Source organism: Anomaloglossus baeobatrachus, chromosome 5 (genome assembly GCF_048569485.1).
Source record: "Anomaloglossus baeobatrachus isolate aAnoBae1 chromosome 5, aAnoBae1.hap1, whole genome shotgun sequence".
NCBI classification, from domain to species: domain Eukaryota; kingdom Metazoa; phylum Chordata; class Amphibia; order Anura; family Aromobatidae; genus Anomaloglossus; species Anomaloglossus baeobatrachus.
The window spans coordinates 381,472,977-381,488,956 of record NC_134357.1 but is presented as its reverse complement, the minus strand read 5'-3'; the positions used below and the strand labels follow the sequence as shown (position 1 = coordinate 381,488,956).

At 43.9% G+C, this 15,980-nt stretch overlaps 1 protein-coding gene across 2 annotated transcripts in view; it reads right to left on the bottom strand.

The window, feature by feature from the left end:
- Positions 1-15,980, bottom strand: part of RIMS4 (regulating synaptic membrane exocytosis 4) — a 301,335-nt gene that overhangs the window by 24,901 nt on the left and 260,454 nt on the right. For both annotated transcript variants that reach the window (XM_075350034.1, XM_075350035.1), the window contains 2 exons: positions 2,757-2,869; positions 1,074-1,175 (listed from right to left, as the gene is read on the bottom strand). In XM_075350034.1, the coding sequence (XP_075206149.1) occupies positions 1,074-1,175; positions 2,757-2,869 (215 nt within the window). The remainder of the gene's footprint in view (positions 1-1,073; positions 1,176-2,756; positions 2,870-15,980) is intronic.

Sequence of the window (15,980 nt, the reverse complement as noted above, 5' to 3'; positions counted from 1 at the left end):
ATCCGCAGCGGAAAAATCCGCAGCATGGACACAGCATTTCCAAAATGCCATTGAAATGGCTTGGAAGTGCCGCTGCTGCAGATTTTCGGCAAATCCGCGGTAAATCCGCGGCAAAATCCGCGGTAAATCCGCAGCGTGGGCACATAGCCTAATAGTATATCCCAGAGAAGAGATCGTCACCAGACTCCAAGGTGGTAAAATGAGAGTAAAACTTACATCCATGTAACACTCAGAAATTATCTGATTTGCTAATGAGACATATTTGAGAAAAGTTATAATTCCATCTACTGTCTCTTTTTCTCCTTTTCTTAAAATGAATAAGTTCTCTTTAAGTCTACTAATCTGTTTATACTGGCTATGCTATAAGTGCTATGTTACACTGTCTTCATAGTGCTATAGATCTGCAAGCAAGGTACCGAAATATAATAAAAAAAATTATAGCAAAAATATGTTTTTATCTCTTTCAGGGGTTTCTCTAATAAAAAGGCTAATAAAAAACAAAAGATTAAAAACAGTCCAAAAAAACTCTGGTCTGGACAAGGAGTGGTCTTCTCATAGAGGTGGGTTCACTGTATAGCCATAGATAGCTAGTTCTTGTTCTGCACTCCGAAATACAACTTGCACATCTAAGATATATTTTCTCTTCTGTTGGCATTTTGGCTCGATTCTCGTCCAACAACTGGAAACCATATCTTTTCTGCAGTTTATCAGGGACCTGTCAGACTCATTACGCAAGCTCTTTAGAAGAGCAAGAATAGAGATTGCTGCATTGGCTCTTAGTGACTGCTGGATTTCTCCCTCTATAGAACGTTTATTGATATAAATTGTGTTAATTTAGCACTTCCAATAATGTAAGATGCTCAAAAGCAGGTGAAAGATTAGTTGTAACTTTAATTATTCGCTGAGCCTTCTCCATCACTAATGATTCTTCTAATTTCTCTGAGTACTTGCCATTCAGTACAAATGAAATTATGTGTCAGAGAATAAATGAAGAAATAATAGCTAATAAATATCATGTTAGGAACAATAGATGATGGAACCCAGTCAAATACATATCATGCAGGATTATATACCTGGTGGTGTTTTGGAACCGGCCTTTGCTGTCAGACCTCGAGCCTGGATAATTTCCACTTCAAGTTGTCCATTCCTCTCTAAAAGACCAACTTCAACGTCCCCTAAGAAAAAGAAGATGGGGTATGTGAACAAAGAGTTTTATTTAGGTGGCCAAAACCAACAATTTTTCATGTGGAAACCACATTAGGAAACGCTCGTTTGGGGAGTTTTTGAAGGAGTTTCATGTTTTCTGCAGCAGTTTTGAGTATTTTGAAGCATTTTGATAGAGGTTTTTTTTGCAGTCTCCTAATAGAACAGTTTGAAACAGATTGCATCAAGAGTCATTACATAGAAATAACATGCACCTTCTTTTTTTCCCATCAGGCATTTTTTTAAAACCTGAAGCTGAAATGAAAAAAACAAACAAACAAAAAACAAACACTTAAGAGACTGCCTGGATTTATCATTTGCAAAGTGATTTTACAATATAAATTAATTTTAAATACATTTTTCAAGAGATTTTGAAGCAATTTTTTTTTTAGAGTTTTTGGATGCAGACCCCTCCAAAGAATTCCTAAAAAACTGTGTGAACAGGATGACATTCTCATACTCATATTAAATAACATAAATATCTTACTGGCTGTTTTATCTTTTGAAATATGTACCACTTGTCCATCATCCAAAATTCTATGGAGAATATTGGAATTTTAAAGTGATTGTCCACCACTATGATAATAATAGCCTATCATTAAAGGTGTCCACTAATGTTGAGGAGGACCTTTCCATCAAATACTTGATTAACCTCTTGACATAGGGGATTGTGGGAAGTATGTCCAATGGAATTGATTTGCCTTACATAAGCCAGCGTTCAGATATATCCATGGATCCACCCCGATAACGTCATAGACCCAAACCATCAGCGTCACCATAGATCCCATCAGCGGCACCATGGATTGGCCAGATGATGTCACAGACCCGCCCATCAGCGTCATCACAGATCCATCCATTAGTTAACCCATGGACTGTTTCACTGACCAATGGGCATATCCCACCATACTCACAACCCTGGCCTATATAAGATAGAGTATGACTAATAAATCTCTTTCTCTCTCGGTGCCATTACTGTGATCAAGAAGAGATTTCACATCTGACTTTGTCCGGTGTAAGTTCTTTTAAGCATACACTTGAGCCACACCAATTAGAATCAGGAGCAGGCAACTCATGAACCCTTGTTAACAGTTCACCCTAACACTACTATGATAATAATAACCTATTAATAAAGGGGTTGTCCACTACTATGATACTGACATTCTATATTGATGACTGATCCTTAGTATAAATCACCAGTATCATAGGAGTGGACAACCACTTCAAATGTGATAGAGCAATCACATATTTTTTTTTACTATGCTTTATCTAGAATATCTTGGAGGATTAGGAGCTTTGACTTAAATGCACCTAAGTATTGCTATAAAAAAAATGTTGGCAGGTACACTTCATCTACTGCTAAGTGATCTGCAAACCTCCCCAAAAGGCTATGACTTTTATCATTCATGCTAATCTAGAAACCAGGATCTACTTATATTTTCCAGAATATATGATAAGGTTATACATCACTTTATTAGGAATTATTGGACAACAATAAATAATGTCTCAGCGGTTGGAGACTGAATCTTTCCAGTGCTCTGATTACTGTCACTTACCCATGGATGTGGTTGCTAACGTCTGACGACCAACAAACTGAGCTGGCCCCATGCCAGAGAGGAAGTCGCTAAACTGCCCATCAGATGCCAGGCACATACCACTGTAGTTCAAGCTGCAGATCATAAGATACAAGATCATTAGTGACAGGACTCATAATAGCTTCACAATATGCTATACATTTCTTTGATATTAGTTGAAAAACTAGCCATTTCTAGAATATGCATTATCTGCTTTAAAAAAATAGAACCAAAAAGGGAACCTGTCAAAAGGTTTTAGTACCCCCTATTGATCTAATCTGTATTAGATCACTGTATTAAATTCATAACTTTGGTTTTTCAATCCAATATTACATACATAATTGTTTTTCCAATTTTTATGTAAATGAGCTGCAAGGACAGGGGTTTGGCCCCGACCTCATAGCTCTCTGGCCTCTGTCCCCCTTTCTTTACCCACCGCCATTCTCCGGTTACTGAATGAGAGGTCATTCTTGTCTGAGTGATCTGTCTTCCCGCTGAGATCTTGCACATGTACCATCATTCCTTGGGCAGTTCATGCATAGTCAAGCCCGGATAAGATTTTGAAAGCCGAACTACAGGTCTGTGCAAGCACCACCTCAGGGAATCCCGGCACCGATGCAATCCCCGGCAGGGGAGGCGGGTCAGTGAGATAAGAAGTGACCTGTCATTTAGTCACCCCAGGACAGAAAGGGCTGAAAGTTCAGGGCCATGCCCCCTGTACTTGTGGTTCAGTTACATAGACATTAGAAAAGTGATTACTCAGGGATGGAATAAAGGACTGAAAAAGCAATGGTACAGAAATAATCTGCATAAGGCTGTGTGCGCATGCTGCATTTTTTTTTTTTGCATTTTTTTATGCAGTTTTGTCATGCATGTCTATCCTTATTATTATCCTGCCAGCAAAGTCAATGAAAATTCTGAAGTGCTGTGCGCATGTTGCTTAATTTTTCCTTTGGTTGCAGAAAAAAAACTGTAGCATGTCAATTTTTGGTACGTTTTTCACCATTGACTTATGAAAAATGCATGGCAAAAAAAACCGCAGTAAAAAGGACCAAAAAAGCACCTCGTTTTTCATTAATTAGACAGGGTCATTAGGTACAAAGGCAGCTGGTGATAGTGGGATCTATGTTATAACCTGGCTGTCAGTTGTTTTATTAGACAGGGTCATTAGGTGCATCTGTGCATGCTTTATTGACAGCGTTAGGCTGGATTCACACTTGCATGTGACTCACGCGAGGATCACATCATTAGGACTGGGCAGTAACTCTCCTGGCAGGGGTGGGTTAGCTTCATGTATTTCTATGCAGCTGACCTGCTCCTGTCAGGAGACCCGGCGGCCGATCCATGAGATGCAATGCAATGCAATCAACGCGTAAATCACATGCAAGTGTGATTCCAGCCTTAGATTTATTGTAGGACAGATTCAGTGGTAACACAAGGTAAAGAGAGCCTGGGAGTCAACATTTAAGTACTAATTTAAAATTAGGTTGTATTAAGGAATAAGCCTTATTAAATCCATAGCCTTGGGAAGTGATCCATCTCAATGTTTCCATGTGCTGTCCTTTTTCAATGCTAGGAGATGCTTCCTAGTAGATTTAGACCAACTTGCCCTTTTTCTGATTTTTCAACATACATGAAAAATAGTTGCTCACGATTGGCAAAAAATAGACAAACAGAACGACTATGGATGAAAAATGGATCATCACATGAGGAAAATCAGTCAGCTCTATGCAGACCCAAAATTGATAAGCACATATGAATAAGGCCTTCAATGTGTTACTTTTATCTCCCTGCATATTGTAATGTGACAGTCTACATGAGAAAATCTATAAAAAAAATTAGAAATAAAATCCATAATGACAATGCAACAGACGCATCCATTTTTTGGGAGTAAAAGTCACCAGTGCAATATTAAAAAAATTATCCGCACCAGTTTTCGGCAATTTCAGAGGACATGACCTCAGAGCTGCGGAGCGTGACTTATGAACATTTTATACTGTTTTGTTTTTTTTACATAAGCGACTGATGAATCTAGTGCATGCTGCATGGGGAGAGAAACTGGCACACTGGTCATATGGTGCCCCGGTATTAGGAAATCTTCCCGACATTCCATAATCGCATTCTGTCTTAGCAAGCATATTTACGTTTCAAAGATGCTGGTTTTAAGACTTAAGCCCTAATGTGTTTAATTAAGAAAGATCCTTGCATCATTAAAATGAAGGTTAAAAACCAGATCATACTTCCCTGTGCGGTGCAATTTAATTTGTATAGAAATTCAGAACAAAAAGTGCATCATTTGTAACAATTATCAAGACGGTAAAAATAAAATCAGCTGATCCAATTAGAAGAAGTTCAGCGGTATAATTTGCTGTGGCGGTCCTTTTTTTCTTACTATTGTCTGTAACAACTTTTACATACAAAATAGACTGAATTTTCATCTGTCGTACAAGTGAATAAGCTGCAGCTCATTGGATGATTAATTAGCTGTTTTTTTAAAAAAAAAAACAAAACAAAAAAACACAAAAGCTCAATCTAAAATATTTGTTATGGCTGATTATACACAGTAGAAACTATAAAGAATTTATATTAAATGCCGTAAAGCTCTTCTGGCTGCTATCACCCCAAACAGGAAGCCTTTGATCAGAAAATCTAGAAGTATGGCCTAAACAGCGGCTGATGGGATGGATGCAACTCACTAAAGGGATAGGATCATTGCTCTATTTTACACTGCATAGTTAAAGGAACATGGAATTAAATAAGACAGAACCTCTTATTAGTGGGATCCGAAAGTTATTAGACCTTTACTCTACCTTCAGTTAGGTCCAGAAATATTTGAACAGAGACAAAGTTTTGGCATTTTAGCTCTTTACTATAACATATTCAAGATACAGTTATATAATTCACCTAGCTGTTCTCAGCCAGCTAACGCTTGGCTCAAGGGTATATAGCTCTCCTCCCCCCAAGGGTATACAGCTCACCTCCCTGGTATATAGCTCCCCCCAAAGGTATACAGCTGTTCTTCCCCCAAAGGGTATACAGCTTTCCTCCTAAGGGTATACATAAATAGCTCTCTTCCCCCCCAAGGGTATACAACTCCCCTCCCCTCAAGGGAATACAGCTTCCCCTCCCCTCAAGGGTATACTACTTTCCCCCAAGGGTATACAGGTTACCTCCCTCCAAGTGTATACAGCTCTCCCCAAGGGTATACAGCTCTCTTCCCCCACAAGGGTATACAGCTCACCTCCCTGGTATACAGCTCTCCCCCCAAGGGTATACAGCTCACCCCCCAAGGGTATACATCTCACTTACCTGGTCCCTGGTATATAGCTCCCCCTCAAAGGTATACAGCGCTGATCCTCAAGGGTATACAGCTCTCCTCCCCCCAAGGGTATACGTCTCACCTCCCTGGTATATAGCTCCCCCAATGGTATACAGCTGTCTTCCCCCAAGGGTATACAGCTGTCTTTCCTCCAAAGGGTATATAGCTCTCCCTACAAGGGTATACAGCTCCCCTCCCCAAGGGTATACATCTCCTCTCCCCCCAATGGTATACAGATCCCCTCCCCCCAAGGATATACAGCTTTCCCCCCAGCCTTGAATATTGGTGGGCTTCCCAGCGGGTGCACGGTAGGCGGCGGGTGCACGATGCTCGGGAACACGGCCAGGAGCAGGCAGGCGAATCCACAGGAGAGGATGCGTGGCAGGAGAGGAGAAGGTGGTGGCAGCGCATACGAGTTTATGTTAGGTACACGGCAGATGGCTGGTGCACGAAGCTCGGGAACGAAGCCGGAAGCAGGCGGGTGGATCCACAGGAGAGGAGGCATGGCAGGAGAGGAGGAGACGGTATCGGTACATGCGAGTTTATGTCGGGTGCACGGCAGGCGGCGGGTGCGTGAACCTCGGGAATCCGGCCAGGAGCAGGCAGGCGGATCCACAGGAGAGGAGGCATGGCAGGAGATGAGGAGGTGGTGGCAGCGCATGCGAGTTTATGTGTAGGACGGCTCGACTCTGATGATGTCCCATGGAGGGGAAGGATTAGCGAGTAACTACGAGTAATCACAACGGCTCTTATATATATAGATATGCATTCAAAGTGCAAATGTTCAGCTTTAATTTTAGAGTAGTCACATTCTAATTGGCATAAGAGTTAAGGAATTACAGCTCTTTAACAGTACTTGTCTCTTTTTGAAGAGACCAAAAGTAATTGGACAATCATTTCACAAGCTCTTTAATGGGCTGCGACGGTTATTCATTAATTAAACATAAATTAAGCAGGTAAAAGGTCTGGAGCTTATTCCAGGTGTGGTATTTGCATTTGTAAACTGTTGTGAATCCACAACATGCTGTTAAAGAAGCATTCCATGGAAGAGACACAGATCCTCATTAGGCTTAAAAAAAAAAAAGAAATCCATCAGAGAGATAGCAGAAAAGTTAGGAGTAGCCAAATCAACAGTTTGGTACATTCTGCAAAAAAATAAGAAGAAGAGTGCACTGTTGAGCTTGGAAGCTCAAAAAGACCTGGACCAAAGACAACAGGAGTACATGATTGCAGATTTTTTTCCATGATGAAGAAAAACCTCTTCACAACATCCATCCAAGTGAAGAACACTCTGCAGAAAGAAAGTGTATTAGTATCTACAGTAAGTCTACCATACAGAGATGGCTTCATGAGAACAAATACAGAAGGTTCACCCCAAGGTGAAAACTATTACGGTAATCAGTTTTAAAAAAAGAGAGGCTAGTTTAGACTTTGCAAAAAAAAAAAATTATATAAACCAGCCCAGTTCTGGAAACACATTATTTAGACAAATAAAACTTAAAACTTAAAACATCCTCTATCAGAAAGTATGGAGAAGGCTTGGAACGTCTCATGATCTAAAGTATACCATTTCCTTTATAAAACATGGTGGAGGCAGTGTGATGGCAGGGCATGCATGGCTTCCAATGACATTGGATCACTAGTGTTTATTGATGATATGACTGAAGACAGAAGCAGCCGGATGAACTCTGAAGTGTACAAGGTGATACTTTCTGCCCAGATTAAACCAAATGCACCAGGGTTGATTGGATGGCGCTTCACAGTACAGATGGACAATGACCAAAAACATACTGCAAAAGCAACCCAGGAGTTTCTTTAAGACAATGAAGTGGAATATTCTGCAAGAACTGAGTCAGTCACCAGATCTCAACCCCATCGAGCTGCATTTCACATGCTTAAGACAAACCTTAAGGCAGAAAGACCCACAAACAAGCAACATCTGAAGTCAGTTGCAGTGAAGACCTAGCAAAGCATCACAAAAGACGAAAGCCAGCGTTTGGTGACGTCCATGGCTTCAAGACTTTGGGCAGTCAATACTTGTAAAGGATTCTCTACAAAGAATTAAAAATGAACATTTTATTTATGGTTAATTTGTCCAATTACTTTAGAGCCCCTGAAATCAGGAGCTTTGTAGAAAAATAGTTGCAATTCCGAAGCTATTCACAGGATATTTTTGTTCAAACCCTTTAATTAAATCTGAAATATTGCATCTCAGTTATTTCATTTTAAGTAAAAAATAGGATGCAGAGGACAAATCATAGATTCAGTCACTATCCATATATTTCTGGACCAAACTGTATCACTTTACTAGGTTGTCCCCTTTCAAAAAACTTTCTGCTATAAGCTGCAGTATTGCTGACTGCTGAGTGCTACTTATCCTTCCCAAATCCAGCACCAACTCTCCGATGCTTGCCCCGGTCTCTGTTGTTTCTCTGTAGTGGTAACATCACATTGACAAAAAATAGTTAATTATACAATCTACTTATATAGTTCAAGGGAACCTTTCATGTGCAAAAATGCTATTTACCTGCAGATATAGACTTAAGGATGCTTTACATGCTGCGACATCGCTAGCGACTGCTAACGATAATGCGAGCAATAGCACCCGCCCCCGTCGTTCGTGCGACATTTGGTGATCGCTGCCGTAGCGAACAATATCGCTACGCAGCATCACACGCACATACCTGGTCAGCGACGTCGCTGTTACCGCCGAACAATCCCTCCTTCAAGGGGGAGGTGCGTTCGGCGTCACAGCGGCGTCATTAAGCGACCGCCAATAGCAGAGGAGGGGCGGAGATGAGCGGGTGGAACATGCCGCCCACCTGCTTCCTTCCTCATTGCCAGTGGATGCAGGTAAGGAGATGTTCGTCGTTCCTACGGTGTCACACACAGCGATGTGTGATGCCGCAGGAACGACGAACAACCAGCGGCCTGCACCACCAACGATATTATGAAAAGAAGTGATGTGTCAACGATCAACGATTTTTGACGTTTTTGCGATCGTTGATCGTCGCTCCTAGCTGTCACACGCTGCGATGTCGCTAACGACACCGGATGTGGGTCACAAACACAGTGACCACGACGATATATCGTTAGCGATGTCGCAGCGTGTAAAGCACCCTTTAGGCAAATAGCCTTAAAATGCTGACTGGCTGCTTTACTGAAAGTACAGCTCTGAGGAAATGAACTTATATCCTAATGGGAGCTGCTTGCTTTCAGTCTTAAAGGGGTTGTCCGGCCAAAATACAAAAGTCTGCAGTCACTCTATGTGACTGCAGACTTGTGAATCCTCATATCGAACACACTGTGCTACGAGGATTCACCGGTTTCAGAGCTGGGAAAGGCGGTCACGGGCTGCAAGTATGCGATATGCAAACTCCCAGTCACATTCCGACTAGAGGAGTGCAACCTCACTCAATACAAGTGTTATGAGAGAGTCCGCCATCCTCTGGTCGGATTCTGCCTGGGAGTATGCATGTTGCATACTCTCAGCCACAGGACCACCATTCCAGTCTTTAAAAATGGCAAATCCTCAAAGTGCACAATGTGTGTAATGTGACGATTCATAAATCCGCAGTCACATAGAGAGACTAGAGAGACATAGAGTGACTGTAGACTTTTGGATTTGGACTAGACAACCCCTTTAAGGGCAATGCAGGAGTTATTACAGTCATTGCTCTCTATACTGTGAGTAGCGGCTATAATCACTCTCTTGCACCTTGATTGACAGCTCGCCCTGCAGCTTGTGTGCTGCGTATGTGCATGCATTATAGTGAATGATGACTGTAAGCGCACCCTGCACTTTGCATAACTGAAAGAGAACAGCTCAAAGGGAGACAAGTTAATTTCCTCATGGTAGTCATTCATTCAATAAAGCAACCACTAACTACCTGTAGATTAACCCTGTATCTGCTGGTAAATAGTGTTTTTGCACATGACAGGTTCCCTTCCAGTTATCAAAGGTTCTCTGATCTGCGGATACCTCCTTCAATTTCGAGTTCCTGCAGGTCCACTTGCAGTTTGTGTTTTGATGCAGAATATTGTTTCCTGTTGTGGTACATATTAGTGGTGGCTAACTGCCTCACTCGTAGATGTCTGTCTGTAACTGGCAGACAATGGGTTGGCTTTGTTATTGAAATGAGTAGTCAGTCAACCCCCTTTCCACTCAGTTTAGATAACATGTCGGCCCAGGAAAGAACTGTGTCCAACCCAAACTGGAGGTGAACCTGACCTAGGGTGAGTATGTACAAACAAGGTGTTACGGGGGAACTGGCAGATTAGGACCGGGGGTATATATCCCAATCGCCAGTCGGGGCCCACCGTGCTCCAGATGGTAATGGAGCTGCTGGCACCCTGTGGGTTAGGCGGAGACTATAGAGCTGGATGGCTCTGAGATAACCCAGGGAACCGGTCACATGTGTAGTGACACGTCAGACCAGACGACAACCCAGTTAGCGTGTTGGTGGAATTGGCGCAACCCCGACCACGTGTGCAGGGAACACGTCAGACCGGATTGTGACCAGGTAGCGTTGACCGAGAAGACCGCTGCGACAGCGCCCTGTCAGCCATGTGTGTCAGACACGACAGGCCGAGCGGTCCTTCGATTAGCGTTTCTGGTCACTACTCGAATGGCCACGTGTGTAGAGGATACGTCAGGCCAAGGGATCACAGCAGTAGCGTAGACTGGGAAGCTAAGGAGGATAATAGGTTCACACACCCAATCCTGGAACACCCTGTTAACTCCACAGGGGTCCACCGAACAGGTGGCGCAACAGGTATGCTGTCCGTGTGCGTAGGAGGCACAACTGGACAGGTGACGCAGCAGCCACAGCCCAGTTAATGCCACTGGACTGCTATAGCACAACAGGAATGGTAGCAAGAAAGCACGGTGCCTGACCCTCATGGGCTGAGCCACGAATCTTGGCGTGACAGGCACCGTTCGCCTAGCCCTACCTACTGCTTCCAACAAGGCTTATGCCACCATGAATCCTAAGTGAATATGAGTGAAGACTGCGCACCTCCATGTTGTCTCCAGCCTCTTTTATAACCTAGATCCACCCCAAACCCAGGGTGGAACCACCAAGGTCCAATAGCAGAGTGCCATATCATCAGCGACGTCACCAGCGGCCTATCCGGAACTGCCACATCAATGATGACCTCATGGCAGCCACGCCCCAAACACTTCACCAGTCATTGTCTGACGACCAATGGTGAGGTGCCAGATCATACGGGCGGGCCTCTGCGAGCCAGTCCGGAGTGGCCACGTCATCAGGACACCTGACACCCTCTGCTCTATCAGGGCCTGCCACCTCACGGACATGCTCAGTAAGGTCCTTACCAGACCTAGCCTCTGATGCACTAAGTGCCTGAGCATGCTCAGTAGCCCGAACAACAAACTCAGAAATCAGACTCTCTGCCTGAGCATGCTAGGCACATCCCAGAACTTAGACGCAGCACAAAGTCCAAGTACCTGTGCAAAGAGGCTGTTATGATTAATTGTGGGAGCATGCTCAGTAGCCTGAACTGAGGACTTTGTGTCATTTCTGAGACTATCAGGCTGAGCATGCTCAGTAGGCAAAACAACGGGCTTAGACTCTGGCTGGGGTAAATCGGCGTGTGCATGCGCTTTAGACGCCTCTCCACATCTAGATGTGGTGGAAGGAGCAGCCAACTGGACGACCCGAGGCACGGCCAAGAATGGCAGTCGGCGCCTTGGCGCAACAGGAACCGCAGCAGGCTGCTTGCGGCTATGGCGGTGCCAGTTCATAACACAAGGGCAGCTTTGATAAATGAACTGTATTGGTAAATTCTCTAATTTTCTATTTCAAGCATATTCAAAGGGCTTGTGCCATAAATTACATCTACCACTATTCTGCTGTATAGGTAATAAATGCAAGATTACTGAGCACTCTGACAACTGACACCCAACAACAACAAGTATGTCCCAAAGTCCTTTGTGTAAATGGAAAGGTAGTGAATAGCCGCACTGTTGGACTGGGATGCCAAGGTCCACCAGTAACATTGACTCAAGGGGGCGCAGTATTCAGCTACATGTAAAGTGATATTACCCTCATTTGCAAATGTACCTATGCTTCTATACAATTATAAACTGGGTAATTTGTTAATTGAATGATGAGATGCTTCTGTCTGTATACAGTGTGTCCACCCATATCCTGTCCACCGCCATTAACTTGAGAAGGCGGCAGCTATAGGCATAGAAGTGGTGTCTAGGTATGGTAAAGTAGCCATGCGCTACGCAATGAAACCACCTATAGCGCCACCCGGTGGAAAATAACGGAGTTAGCATTTTTATCTCGTTTTTGAGATAAAAATGCTAACTCCATTGTTTTCCACCAGGTGGCGCTATAGGTGGTTTCATTGCGTAGTGCATGGATACTTTACTATACCTAGACACCACTTCTATGCCTATAGCTGCCGCTGTTCTCAAGTTATTAGCGGTGGACAGGATATGGGTGGACACACTGTATAGTGAATCAAGGCCATCTACTGCTCCTATACGGTTGTGGGACCCATCAGGTGATTCACCTGTTCCGCAGTGGACCAGTACGAGCCTGAGTATCAAAATCTATGGCCAATTGATTGCTGACCAGTGAATGGTGCCATGGCCACAGATATTTACTACTGCATTATTCGATCAGGGGCCTTAGAGACCTTTGTTCTTGTGTTCAATGGGTATCCTAGTGGTTGTACCTGTGCCACCCCCGCGACAGCCGACGGGCTGCTCGGACCCGGATCCACAGTGGCTCGAGGGGTTTCGGATCAGAGGCGGCTACCTCGGAATAAAAAGGGGGAATGTTTTGGGTGGTGAATGGGATAATGTTCGTGATGCCACCCATGGTGTGTGGTAAGGTGAGGAACCACTGCTGCCATTTGGGGGGAGAGCCCAGGGACGATGGTGTGGCAGCTCGAGATGTTAACCGCTCCATGGGCAGGGGGAGTGGTGTCCCGGGACTCGGTGATGGATAGAGTGGGGAACCCGTCGGGGGTGAAGAGATATCGGGTACTCACACAGTCCAAAGTCACCGACGCTGACACCAGGTAAACTAAACTTTTGAATGCTCTGTCTCTGTAGGTCGAGCACACTGGGTCCGTGCCCCTTTGGTATTGCTGGTTGGTCTGAAGCCTTGTCCCTTGGCACTGTGTGTCTCTCGTATGGATCCCTTTCACTTGAAATTACTTGGGTCCCACTCACCTGCGTGGCTAGCAGGGTGAGCTTGCTCTCAGGATTCACGCTTGGGATTTTCTGGACAGTTGTGGGAAGTCCTATCCCCCTCGTTGTGCTACTACCCCGATTCTGAGCGGGTGGGGAACTGTTCTTGAAGACTCCGTTCCCGTCGGGTGAATTACTGGGCTGCGTGAAGGTTCTTCCCAGCCTAGGGTCCGCGTACCCCGTCGTGCCCTGGCCCCTACCCGGTTGTAGCACAAGGCAGTCGGCCTGCTCTCTGTAGCAGCACCATACCCCCTGTCACTACCCCCTGCGACCGGGTTCCAGCTCCTTCTGGCCAGGCCAACGTCTGGCACCTGGGACGGGTACAGGAGCCCAGCTCCACAGTGTGACCTGTCCTATCACCGCTGTCTCACTGCTCAACCACTACTCTCTACTGACATCTCTGCCCTCCCTCTTCCATCCCTCCATCTGGGTCCCCCCATTCCCCTTAGGCTGCCCAATGGGTGTTTGGAGGGTGTGGTGCAGAGTATTCCTCAGGATTTAGGTATACCTGTTGGTAGCAACACCAAATTGACAGGACCCGTAACCAAGGAGGAACGGGTACCATGCAGAAGGGCAGATTGCACGGCACCCTTCTGACGACCTGATAGGCCAGGGCGTCACATACCCTTAGTGTACGCTTAGAGATCATACAATTATAACACATGCTGTGGATAGAAATTAATATTTATGGGAGAAGCCTTTAAGTACTTTGTTAATTGAACAACTCTTTTAAGCATTTTTTTTCTGGCACAGAAAAATTCACTGAGCTCCATTTTACAATCCCAAAGTTAAAAATCATCGCTGCCAGCCCTCTACATGTTCTTAGCTATATGGGTACTATCTACTTGATTTACTTCTGGAATATACTTATATTCAATCACACAGTAAATCTTTCTATGCGAGCTTTAATAATATACATACATTGCAGTAGGTATATGACTATAGGAGTATAGTTTTTCCAGGGCTGTACAATAGGCACACACATCGCCCAACTGCACGTACATCACGAACATTGACTAATGGGTGAAGAAATTGGAGAAGGGGGATGAATTATGCAGGCTATAGAGTTTATAGCATGTGAATTCCAGTTCTGGGAATATGGCCGACATTGATACATGGTGATGAACAGATAGATAGAAAGCAATAAAAATCCATCATTAAACCTACACAGGCGAGGTGCCCAGTAAAAGTCTGGTACTTCATCATGAGCGTATAAATAAGAGTATCAATAACAGGATAGAAAGGTTAGATAAAGATGTGAAAATGTCCAGGTGTGAACATGCACCTTATACTGTTATTTACTAGATTTTTTTGCAATATAGAAATTCTAGAGTATATGGTAGGAAGTCATTCGATTATGCCTTATGTAGCTACAGTTGCAATTAAAATTCATCAGCTCCCATTGCAAATTAGGATTATTAGCAAAATATACAAACTCTCTGCTGTCTGCAATTAACCAATCAAACAAGACAATATAAATAGCTCAAGATAACTAATATAATAAGTGGTTTCTCCAAATTCAACAGAAATTAACCAATTCATCAAACATTTTTTTGCTGGAATTTTGGCATAAAACAGGTAGAAATTAAGCTTCTTAAAAAATGGCGACTTTTGGCCAACTTTTGGAAAAGTGGGCAAAGAAGTTGACTGAGAAGTTGGTCAAGACTGGCTGAAAAGTTCATTATAATTTAATTTACAAAATTTACGTAAATTAGACCAGAAATATATTTTGGCTCCTGACTGGAGTCACTTTTTTTGAGGAAAGTGCAGAGTAATTGCAAGATGTGCTATATTCATTAAGAGGTGCACTACTGATAGTCGCATATAAAGTGCTATTCGGAGGAGATTTTTCCGGTACCAGCACATATAGCAGGAGCTCATTTGTGTATAACAGCTGTCTGGAAATCACCTGTAATCCTTACCTACAGTTAGGTAATTTTGCTTAAAGGTGTTAAAGGAATAATCTCAGGTTTGGAAGTTATCCACTATCCTATGGATAGAATATAATTTTACGATTGTTGGGATCCAACTGCTAATAACCCCACTGATCCCAAGAACTGTAGTGAGCCCCATGTGAATGGAGTGGTGGTCTATCATGCATGCTGTCCCTCCGTTCATTTTTATGGAAGTGCAGTAGATCAGCCAAGTGCAACGCTTGGCTATCTCTAGTGGTATTGTAGCACCCATGAAATCCTCAGGGTGCTACAAGGTTCTGCATCCCCACAAGGATGCAGGGCCTACCCCCTTGGGGACCCAGAACCCCAGTGCCGATACCAACAAAAATCCAGGTAATCCCAGTTTTTCCCCAACAATCCCCCATACAATGTACCCAGCTAGGGTGGTACCATGGATGGCCGCCTAGAGGTTGGAGCCAATCCAGTCCACTAGTTGACCAGGTGGGAGGGGCAGACTGTGGACAGAGAGAACACAGGAAGTCAGTAGTGAGAACTGCAGTGATTGTAGAGAGACAAGTGTCAGACAGGCGATGAGTGAAGGTGGAAGTGAAGTGACGTCCTGACTTGGGTTAACGGTGAACTGGTACCCAGGAGAAGTAGTTGCCAGCGAAGTACGGTAGAGTATTTCTGGAACTATGCACCGATGGGGGTACAGGACTCTAGGACAGGAAAAAGCTCCAAGCCGACCTGTTAACACCTGC